Consider the following 11,265-nt stretch of genomic DNA (forward strand, 5'->3'; position numbering starts at 1 on the left):
TTTCTCACTGCGCGGGAATTCAAATCCTCGTCCCACCTAGCAACTTTTAAAAAAAAAATTTCGCTTTTAACGGCATTTTTCGGGGATTTCGGATTTTTTTCGAATTTTTTCGCTATAATATTAGGAAAAAAGAGAATTTTTCAAACATTTTAATGCAATAAAAATTTTTGGTCGGAGTCCCCCTTTAAACGAAAAATTCAGGTTGGGTGGTGCTGCAACGTGGCAAGTTCAAATGTGAAAAAAAAATTCGCGGGAGAGCTAATTTTTTGAAATTTGTTTTTTGTTATTTTTACAGATCTGCTTTTTTGTTTTATTTAAAAATAAATACATGTTTTTACAGACAAAAGCAATCACATTTTTAAAGAAATTCATTCAAAATTAAAGGATTTTTTCAGAGAATTCAGGAGTTGCATGTCATCGGCACGTCATCTGGAAAAAAATTCTGAAAATAAAGTTTTTGTTGTTGTTTTTCAGCTTGTTTTTCTATACAGTGATGCCCTGATTAAAAATTAAAAACCGAAATTTATCGAAAATTGAAGAAAGTCGACCTTTTTGTCTCTAGAATTTTCTGAAATTTCTCTCAAGACCCCCTTTAGAACTCAAGTGCTCATTTGACACCAGATATTTTAGAAGAAAAAAGACGACGTGCTCGAGAGTACGCCGTATTCTGAAATCTATACGACAGAACCCCCGCAATTTTTTATTTGTTTAAATTGAAACTTTCTTTTTTTTTTGCAAATGTTTTCCGTATTTTTCCAATTTTCCTGATGATGTCATTATGGGTCATTTTTGAAATACGCACTTTTTAAAACAAAAAGAAATTGATAAGAAAAAATATTGTTACGGAAGCTCTAAAAACTGAGTGGGAGAGACCGGAAATAATTGTCGAATTTTCCTATTGGGGAAAAGCTGAAAATATAATTATTCTGCTGAAAATCGAAAAGTAACGTGTTCAATTAACAGCTGAAAATTCAACGACAAAGAATGGACAGAGATCGAGCACTGGTTTTTGCAAAAGAAGTTGAAAATTCGAATCTGCGCGTAGTCTTTGGTGTCTACACCCCGCGAACATTCGAACCTCCTTATTTTCAGTGAAGATTCTTTAATGATTTTCGCTGAATACAAGTCATAAAAATCACGAAAATTCTAGACTACGTGCTGTTCTCTGAGTTGTCTAGTTTCTAGAAAAACTAGGTCATAAAAAGCGTGAAAAAATGAAAAATGGGATGACGATGATAACCTATATCATTGATAAGTGGGACATTCTAGTCTACATGTTTCTGAAAAAATAAATATAACAGGAAAACTTTTCAAAAGTCAGAGAAGTAGAAAATCTGAAAACCGGATGAAAATCACAATAAATTACAGTAAAATCGTGCTTTATGTCGAGCTACAAACCATGGATACTATGGAAACTACAAAAACTACAGTTTCTAGAAAAAGCCTTAAAATTTCAGAAAGTTTTTCAACACAAACTCTCCGGACGAGTCCCTTACTCCCCTCCTCCATCTCTTCATCCTTTATCATTGCCTTATGGCCCTTAGCTTCCAGCTGCCCGCGTGGCTCAGTGGTAACGCTCCTCACCATTAATCCCACACATTTTGATTTTGAGGTGCGTGGGTTCGAGCCCATTCGATGCTAACATCTTTTTGCTCTTGTTTATTGCTGATTTAACGCCTTTTTTCAAATGTGTGTGCTTTGCTTAATATCAAAAAATCGGAGGAAGAAGCAAACGACATTTACACATTTCGACTCATTGTTTGTAAAAGAGAAGAGAGCACCAACCTTTGGGAGACTAATTTTTCCTCATTTTCCGCAAAAATTCCTAGTGATAAGAGGTACTTATTATAAGATTCTTCCTGTGTCGATTCGTCACTTCGCAACGTTTTTTTTTTTTAGTTTGAAAACTTTTTTGTGGAATTTCGAATTTTTGGAACTTTTTCAAGATTCTAAAATTCTGAAATTCCAGAATATTCTGAAAATCATAGATCCTTCAATTTCAAAAAAAAACCACTTCCTCCTTTTTCTCTCTCTCTCTCTCCTCTCCATCTCTCTCTCCATATCAGTTCTCCAGCCCAAACCAAAATAGGATCCGCCCCTTTTTCCGAGAAATTCTTTTCTCCCCCGCAATTGTCTGTCGTTATCTTGAAGACACTCCCACCCCAAATTTTATGCCCCAACATTTTTTTTTCATCCAAAAAAATGTCTTTTTTGTTTTGGTATTTAAACTTTTGACAATATTCATGGTAAACACTGATAAGGGATTACTGTAGTTTTGACATTTTGAGTCAGAAATGATTTCTGAAAGTTGATGAAATCTCTCATCATTCTTTGTGTCATTTTCTTGAGAAAAAAGTGGGCGGAGCCTAAAAAAACGTCCAAGTTAACAAATTAATTTTTGATTTTGAAATTATTTGTAATCCTGTTTATTCCTTCCAAAAATAATTTTTTTTGACGCTTTATATTCACATCTACCGTAATCTTTGAAAATGTCATACCTACAGTAACCCTTTGATCTCAATTACAGTATCCCAACCTACCATAACCTCATGAACAGTCTGTTACAGTAATCCTTATGACATTTATAAGGATTACTACGCTTGCTTTGCAAATACAGTACTTTGGCTACAGTAATCTTTCAAACTGGATTTTGAGAAAATTTCATAATAATCATTATTTCGTAGAGCTACAGTAATCTGGGAAATAGGTATTGGAAATTTCTATTTTGAAAATTAAAAAATTTTCCAAACAGAAAAATTTTTGCTCACCTATAGTACTCTTCCAATAACACTAAAGATTCACTACAGTAGCTACCGTAACCTACAGTAATCTTTAATCTCTCTCTCTCTCTCTCTCTCATAATCCTTTTTTTCGTAAAGTCATCCAGAAAAATTGAAAATTTCAAAAAATTCCAAAGTTTCGAATCTCTACAGTAATCCGTTTCCACTGAAAGTTCCGAAATTCTACAGTAACCCGATATTAATGTTGCCTTTCCCAATCAAATTAAGAATGATTCTGGCTATTAAAGTAATCCTATAAATTATGAATTTTAAGTTTTTTTTTTGGATTTCGAAGAAGTTTCCATAATTCTATCGTAACGTTAGCTACAGTAATCTGGAGAGAAAATTTAAAATTTCTGATTTTTTTCTCTAGTTTTTCGGGATTTCCAAGGTCCCAAATTCCTACAGTAACCCGACACTAAAATCTTCTAAATTTTAAGTTTTAAAAATAATTTTTTAATTTCCAAATCCCTACAGTAACCTAACAATGCTACTGTAGTTTTTCCTAACTTCTCTCATCATTTTGGAAACTTTTCAAACTTCCAAAAATTCGAAATTACAGTAACCCAAAAATGCTACTGTAGCTGTATTTCCGGTCGCCAGCTTCTCCATGAAAACTGTCTAAAAATTATAATCTGTCACACACACACACACACACACCTATAACTTTTTTTTGCGAAAAATAACACAGCATCATCCAATTTGCGTCATAAATTACGTGCTTCGCGCGTAATTCGACTATCTGAAAGAACTGTTTTAAAGGCGCAGAGCGTCACATGACTTCCGATTCAGAGAATATTTAATACGGGTGATTAGTCTTTCAACTTTCTAATTTTAGAATTTTTTTTGTTGGGAAGTTCGGAGGAAATTTGAATTTTCTGTACATATTACTCTCCTTCCGGCTTAAAATTCGATTGTGGGCGGAGCTTAGGAAATTCTTGAAGGCGCATTTAAAGGAGCATGTATTTTGGTACGTATTATCATGGTTTTCATTCAGTTTTTTGCAGTTTTTTCCGAATTTCTGTGAAAAACAAAATCAAAAATCGATGGAATTTTTTATCGATTTTCCGGTTAATTTCATCGACTTTTAACTTTTTTTGCTCTCAAAAATTCGGAAAAGCCACAAAAAGTTGGACCTAAGCTCCGCCCACTCTCGAATTTTCGGCTTTCTCAATTAATTTCTGACCTATTTTTCGATGAAATTTATCGACTTTGATCTTTTTGTTTCACAAAAAATTGCATTAAAACAAACAAATTACGGAAAAATACATGCTCCTCTAAATGCGCCTTTAAGGATTTCCTAAGCTCCGCCCACCCTCGATTTCTCCTGACTCTCATTTTATTTCGCCTAACATAAACTCACAAAAACCCGATTTTCCTCCAAAAATTCAAATTTTTCCAGGCCTAAAAATGGGGAAATTCCCCTTCCTCGGACTCCTCATCATCGTCGGATTCCACGTTACCTACAGTACCCAATGCGACTGTAACTCTTCCTGCTCCATTTACACGTCGCCTGTACAGTGTGTCAGATGCTGTACCCACTATGTCAAACGATCACTTCCCCTTCATCCAGCGCATCATAAAAAACGACAATTCCTATTGGAGAATCTTCTAGAAACACCGCGAAATCGAAAAATCAAAAAACCAGTGTGGAGAGAGAAGGAAGAGCAGGACCCAGTGCAGTCGACACTGCCACGCTTCATCCGTCTTTTGCTGAAAAATCCTCTCTAATTTGGCTCTTTTCGGTTGAAAAAATTCATTTGTTGCATCATTTTCTTGTAGCCTCGCGATCTCTATTTTCCCCCAACCTAATAACGACAATTACGGGTTATTCTGAAAGAAAAATTGTCATAATAATAAAATTTATAAATTAATAAAATTGTTATCAAATATACAACCTGTACAAGAAATCACAGAATTATGCACAAAAATTACAAAATTACAAAATTTTAGAAATTATAAAAGTTCCGTTGACCGAATCCTTTCGGTATTCATGATTCGATCGATAGTGATGACGACTTCCGTCACGAATCGCATCGCCAGAAGTTTTCGATTTACGAATAGACCGTTTTTCTGAAAAAAAGGAGCATTTCTGACTGATCGGTCGGCGCGCTGACACGTTTTTGTGCATTTGTGCGTCAGAGTGTTTGCGTACATTGCATTGTATTTTACGACAAGCTATTCATTAAATGCCACGTTTATCGTAAAATAAAGTGCTGCGTACGCAAAAATTCGTGGTTTGATAGGCAAATGAACGAAAACGGTTGGCGCGCCGACCGATCGGTCAGCTCGGTCGGCTGTCAGCGATTTTCGACCGACCTAAATGGAATTTTTTTTCGATTTATCTGAAAAAATTTAAAAATCAGGTTTTTCCCAATTATTCCAGATGATTTCGAAGAACTATGAAAATCTGAATTTTTACAATAATGGAATTTTTGAATTTTCAAAATTTTCAACAAAAAAAAACAAATTTTCAGAAACTTTGGATTTTTTAGAATTTCAAAACTTCGTTTTTTTCTTTTTTTTTCATAATCTGCAAAAATTGAATCATATGACTAATCATTGAACTCTTCCGGAATCAACAGAACACCATTTTGCGGGCATTTTCTTCCTGGAGCGTGACGAATTTTCAAAAAATTTCAGATCATTTTTCAACAGACATCACAATTTTTGTGACACAGTGTCTTATGCCTTACACACTCACCGCGAAAAACGAATAAAGAATTAGTGACATAAAAAGTGTCGAATAAATATAAATATTCCGGAATGTTTTCCGGGTGACACCACTTTGGAATCCAGTGACGAGAATGGCAGAAATTTGGTCATCAGTTAGGCGGTTTTGCTGAAAAAAATCGCTTTTTGGAATCGAAATTACGAGACCCCGCAAATTCTAAATGTGCTAAAAAACCGTGCCAGTGTTGCAATTTAGGCTCCGCCCCCGACTCCGCCCACTTTTCTCCGGAGTTTTTTTTCCCCGGAAAATTTTTTCTCTGGGATTTGCGGGGTCTCGAAATTTCAAAATTAGGTTTGCAAGCGCGCTCGACTGAAACACTTCTCGTGTAGTACACTCGGACAAGACACCTTACCCTGTTCTCAATCATCTCCATTCGACTGGCACAAACACATTGAGTGAGACGATCAAGCACATACATTGTTCGAATAAACAGTCGAGCGCTCTGAAAATGTTTCCCAATCTCTTTTTGCTCATTTTGCCCGCCAAATTCAAATTCCCCACCTCTAGCACAAAAATTGTGGCATAATCCGAATGAACGAACGCGTAGCTAACAATCGTGGCGCCGATCAGGATCGCCGACAGCGCTACCAACGCATTCAATGTCAAATACATGACGACGAAAACCGATTCTCCACGAAGTCTCGTTTTTAGGTTTCGTTCCAGAAGCGGTACTGTCTTCATGAATCTGACGAATATTGAGTTCGTCGCCACGTGTCCGATAGCTACCATACAGTAAAAACAGGCGAAGAGTGTGATATCGGTGCAGCGGGCTCGAAGGGAAATTGTGTCTCGGACATACTCGCCAAAGTCGATGTAGTGCTTGCTGAAATCGTATTTTTCCAGTGAATTCTGCTTTTTTGATAATTTAAGGTTTTTTTCCAATTGAAACACTTTGTAAGTTTGAACGACTCCGCTGCCTTGCCACGTGGCTCGTGGCGAGACCAAGCCTTACTTTATGGGCGGAGCTTGATTTCTTGCTATGCAAAACAATAAGACAGCCATCTTCTCCTGTGAAAACTCTTTGATACAGTTGAACCACTCCTTCCTCTCTTCTGATTCCAACTGTTTCAACGCTCTATAGCTTCGCACGAGATGTCCCATTCGTCGAACCACCAACACTTCGATCAGTGCTATGCAAACTGCCATGAAACCAAAATAGGCTACAAATCGCATTGTTAAGAATCCCTCTTCCAAAATGTGAAGAAAATCTGCTTGCTCGTTGAGGAATTGGATTAAACTGAATTAGGGAATAATATGTCGGGAAGAGATTAAGTGTTGTTCACTAACAACATTTTACTGAAGATCGTCTTCAACTTGGCTTGAAGGATTTCAGTTGAGAACGTTTCATTGCGAAGGAAGATTCCAAGATGAAAATGGTCGAAGACAACGTTGCAGAATTTATCAGATTGAATATTATCACTTATCGAGTCTGAATCCAATAACCTAATATCTATAGCAATGTCTTGAATAACTCGATACGCGAAAACAGACAAGCAGGCTGTTATACAACTAACATGGAGAATCCGAGAATCGAGCATTCTAAATAGCTTTGGGTATTCCGGTCATTCTTCTTCTGTTTCGTAAATAGTTAGAAGAGAAGACTTGTTAAGGATAAATTGTGTCATGAGTGAACTGTAAATGTCAACAACATTTATTACAATAACGAGACCGAGAACGTTTATCGCTTTCCTCCGACGCGTGGAGCAGCGGTCTTGACGTTCTTGGCGGCCTTGGTAGCTGTCTTTGGCTGGGAGGCCTTCTTTTCCTGAAAAAAAGTAACATTGCTATTAGGACTATAAATTTCGTTTTTTTAAAACATTTCTATGATAGATTCTAGATGAATTGTCGCACTTCACACGTAGCATGCTTATCGATACCATAGCAACAAATAACTTGAAACAATGATACCAACACATGATACTTGTGCCCATGCTTTTTATTTTGCATATCTTCGACACTCGTAAGATTACGAAGTTTCTTACGAGTTCTAATAGCATGCACTACTCGAGATATTTAGGTCAAGTGTAAAAATTACCTTGTTGGCAGCTTGCTTGGCGGCACGGACAGCCTTGTTGGCATCCTTAGCGGCCTTAGAGGCTTGCTCACGCTGTTGACGACGGAAGTCCTCAGTCTGGTTTCTCTTGGCGAGAAGAGCCTCGAGGGAAAGTCCGGCGACGGCGCGGTTGACAACCTGGACGGACTTCTTGGTCTTCTTTCTGGCGACTTGCTCTTGTCCGTGGGTTCCCTGAAATTTTTTGTTTAATTAGGTCAACGCTTTCGAAAAGTGTTACCTTCTTGTTCTTGATTCTGTAAAGGACGGTCCATCTGATGTCACGTGGGTTACGGCGGAGCTTAGCTCCCTTGAGGCACTTGGCGCTCAAGAAGATTTGGACCTGCAAGATATGAATTGATTCCAATTTTAAAGCGATATTTTTACCTTTCCATCAGTGCGGACAAGTCTCTTTCCGTGTCCTGGGTGGATCTTGTATCCGGAGTAAACGCAGGTTTCGACCTTCATTGTTGAATGGCCCTCGCTTGACGAAACTGGAAAAATAATTTTAAAATGGACAACACAAAAAATTTGAAAATCGAGAAAAACGAAATTTCGCAGAAAATCATGAAAAAAAAAACAAGTTTTTCAATTTCAAAAATGCAAATTTTAGGATCCGTCATGAATGAAAATTCCGCCGATAGTTTCCCCGAGAATTTGACATACAAATGTGAAGAATTTCATGAAATTTCGAAGCAATTTTTAAAAAATTCAAAAAAATTTATTTTCAGCAAAGTTAGGCCTTGCAAAAAAAATTGAAAAAGTCTTTTTCGGCTTCAAAAATTCTCTAGTGCTTTATCATAGGGGCACCCACGCATCAAAACTACGGTAACAGTCGTTTCAACTGTGCGATTTTCGGGAAAGCACGCATTTTGTCGCCTCGCTGCGTGTGTGCCCCTATCTAATGCATTAGCCGGAAATTTCACTATTTTTCTTTTTTCTCTGCAAATTTTTTCCGAAACAGCGGAATTTTTGACGAAATTTTGAAAATTTTCCGAATATTTCAGCCAAAAACGGTATTTTCGAGCACTCTAATGCGTTATTCACTAATTGTTCACTGGTAAGGCTTCGAAAATAGGCCTGCATATCGATTTTCGCGCACTTGGCCTAATTATTATATTCTCACTTTCTAATGGATTTCTCCGAAAATCTTGTTGTTTCTTTCTAAGCCTTCTGGACGGTTTAATTCAGAAATAATAGTCGAATTCTTGCCCTTTCCGTAACTTTTTTTTCAATTTTCTTCTTTTACATGTGGAAAATTTTGATCTTTTCAGAACTTGCGGTCATCATGTTCATCCCGAAAAGCCACACCAAGATCATCTATGAGTACCTCTTCAACGAGGGTGTGACTGTCGCCAAGAAGGACTTCAATGCCAAGACTCACCCAAACATTGAGGGAGTCACCAATCTCGAGGTCATCAAGACCTTGAAGGTAAGTATTTATTCTTTAATAATAGGTTTAAATATTTTTTCCAGTCCCTCGCTTCCCGCGAGTTGGTTAAGGAGCAATTCGCTTGGCGCCACTACTACTGGTACTTGACCGACGCCGGAATCTTGTACCTCCGTGAGTACCTCGCTCTTCCATCCGAGATCGTCCCAGCCACCATCAAGACCAAGCCAAGAGAGATCCGCGTCCCAGCTGAAGACAGAGTGCCACGCGCCGGTAAGTTTTCAAAATCGAAATGCTGTTAACTAATGCCACTGAAAGATTCAGCTCAAGGAGAGAAGGGAGACCGTGAAGCCTACAGAACCGAGAAGGTCACCGAGGCTGGACCAGGAGCTGGACCAGTTTTCAGAGCCGGATTCGGACGTGGAGCCCCACCACCACAATAAATGTTATTGTTCTTCTAATGAAATTGTTACAACAAAATACTCTCTTCCCACCACTTATAGAATAAAAAACAACGGTGATCTTTCCATCAGTACATTCATCTAGATCTGGGTTCTAGCGTTGATTAGCACACAACTATTATAGAAAAATGCCGCCTCGCCGGAGAGGTCCGGCGCCTCCGCCTAGTCAGAATCAGTCGACAACTTCTGTTCCTGCTCAAAGAACCAGTGGCGTCACACTTTCAGTCCATCCAATTTGGCCAGACATTCAGTTCACACAGGGCGAGCTCTTCTTCGAGTGCACTCTTTTCTTGTATTCCGTCTTGGCACTATTTCTGCAATATCTTAATATCTACAAAACTCTTTGGTGGCTCCCAAAGTCATACTGGCACTATTCACTTGTAAGTGAATGAGATTTAAAAAAAAACGAAATCGAGGAGAATTTCAGAAATTCCACCTAATCAACCCGTACTTTTTATCATGTGTGGGCTTGCTGTTAGGCTGGCGAGTGACCGTATGCTTCTGGAAGACAATCACAGAAGTGATAGCTACAATCTCAGCGAATCGATCCCAATTCATTCAGTCATCATTGATGATTATCGAGTATGCAGCTATCAAGACACCAGTGATGACTCTGATCATCACAAGTTTTCTGTTCAGTTTCAACAGGGTCTGTCATGATTTTCCCAACCAATCGGTGCTCTGGTTTCTCTTTCCGTAAGTTTTTGCCTTTTTTGCCACGTGGCTCGAGCTAGGGATGTTCGGAATGGCCTTTTCGGAATGTGGGAATTTTACGATTTTTAAAATCTCGGAATTTCATAATTTTCTGATTTTCAAAATCTCGGAATTTTGGAATATTCCGATTTTAAAAAAATTCGAAAATTTGAAATTTCGGAAATTTCCGATTTTCAAAACTCGGAATTTCGGAAGTTTCGGAAGTTTCTGATTTTTAAAATCTCGGAATACTCCGGTTTTAAAATTTTCGGAATTCCGAATTCCGTTCCGAACATCCCTGCTACTTACCACGTGGCTTCTTTTTCACGACGACGCTTCAGAATCCTCTGCTACATCTTCATATTCCGTTCTGAAATCATCGGATGGTTCGGCCGGCTTCGTGACCTTCTCGGCAAATGGCGTCGGAAAGAAGTGGATTTCGGTGGGCTTTGCGATCGTCTAATGGACTCGCCACCGGCTCAAATAGACCTTGAATCCGTGCTACACATGTGCAGCGATAATCCAGCGCAGATTCGAGAGGAAATTCAAGTTTTGATTGATGATCTAGTACTACGTGTAAAGAAAAGCATCTTTGCGGGGGTGTCAACTGCGTTCCTCAGTATCATGTTGCCATGTATTTTTGTTCCGGTAAGAAATTGAATTATTGGAAAAAACTCAAAAAATTCTTTTTCCAGTACAAAACGAGTCAAGGAATGCCTCAAAAAATTCTAATCAACGAATTCTGGGAGTGCCAACTTGGCATCGTCGTTGGTCTCACCGCGTTCTCGCTCTACGTCGCCTATCTGTCCCCACTAAACTATCTGGATCTTCTGCATCGAGCAGCCATCCACCTTGGATCGTGGCATCAGATAGAGGGTCCTCGAATTGGCCATACAGGCAGTATGATTGCTGCGCCAACTCCATGGAACGAGTTCTGTCTCTATAATCATGGAGAGACGGTTCAGATGCCTGATGGACGGTGCTATCGAGCCAAGGCGTCGCATTTGATACGAACCGTGGCGGCGCATCCCGAGAGTTCCAGACATAACACTTTCTTTGTGAGTTTTTTGACTTTTTTGAACAGTGTGTCCTTTCGAGATGACTTCGAAAAAAGTTTGTGGTGGCCTAACTTTTGCAAGTTTGGTTTTCTAGGCCTC

The 11,265-nt window shown here is 38.5% G+C and overlaps 5 protein-coding genes across 5 annotated transcripts in view; 3 read left to right on the forward strand and 2 right to left on the reverse strand.

The window, feature by feature from the left end:
• Positions 1–4,190: 4,190 nt before the first annotated feature.
• Positions 4,191–4,511, forward strand: CBG22271 (the record flags this gene model as incomplete). The annotated part of the gene is made up of 1 exon (XM_002638976.1): positions 4,191–4,511. The coding sequence occupies one exon, from the start codon at positions 4,191–4,193 to the stop codon at positions 4,509–4,511; it is 321 nt and encodes a 106-aa protein (XP_002639022.1).
• Positions 4,512–4,736: 225 nt separating this feature from the next.
• Positions 4,737–7,052, reverse strand: CBG22272 (the record flags this gene model as incomplete). Its single annotated transcript, XM_045242346.1, has 6 exons — positions 4,737–4,853; positions 5,485–5,622; positions 5,867–5,956; positions 6,016–6,337; positions 6,467–6,751; positions 6,802–7,052. The coding sequence occupies 6 exons, from the start codon at positions 7,050–7,052 to the stop codon at positions 4,737–4,739; spliced, it is 1,203 nt and encodes a 400-aa protein (XP_045097531.1).
• Positions 7,053–7,192: 140 nt separating this feature from the next.
• Positions 7,193–8,032, reverse strand: Cbr-rpl-24.1 (the record flags this gene model as incomplete). The annotated part of the gene is made up of 4 exons (XM_002638978.1): positions 7,193–7,279; positions 7,550–7,759; positions 7,806–7,907; positions 7,952–8,032. 4 exons carry the CDS (start codon positions 8,030–8,032, stop codon positions 7,193–7,195), a joined length of 480 nt encoding a protein of 159 aa, XP_002639024.1.
• An 820-nt stretch (positions 8,033–8,852) lies between these two features.
• Cbr-rps-10 lies at positions 8,853–9,397 on the forward strand (the record flags this gene model as incomplete). Its single annotated transcript, XM_002638979.1, has 3 exons — positions 8,853–8,996; positions 9,041–9,227; positions 9,279–9,397. 3 exons carry the CDS (start codon positions 8,853–8,855, stop codon positions 9,395–9,397), a joined length of 450 nt encoding a protein of 149 aa, XP_002639025.1.
• Positions 9,398–9,543: 146 nt separating this feature from the next.
• Positions 9,544–11,265, forward strand: part of CBG22275 — a gene marked incomplete at both ends in the record, with an annotated part of 3,012 nt that continues 1,290 nt past the window's right edge. The window contains 4 exons of the mRNA XM_045242363.1: positions 9,544–9,795; positions 9,843–10,111; positions 10,450–10,756; positions 10,804–11,191. Of these exons, the coding sequence (XP_045097532.1) occupies positions 9,544–9,795; positions 9,843–10,111; positions 10,450–10,756; positions 10,804–11,191 (1,216 nt within the window). The remainder of the gene's footprint in view (positions 9,796–9,842; positions 10,112–10,449; positions 10,757–10,803; positions 11,192–11,265) is intronic.

Source organism: Caenorhabditis briggsae (assembly GCF_000004555.2).
Source record: "Caenorhabditis briggsae complete genome, chrI, whole genome shotgun sequence".
NCBI lineage: Eukaryota > Metazoa > Nematoda > Chromadorea > Rhabditida > Rhabditidae > Caenorhabditis > Caenorhabditis briggsae.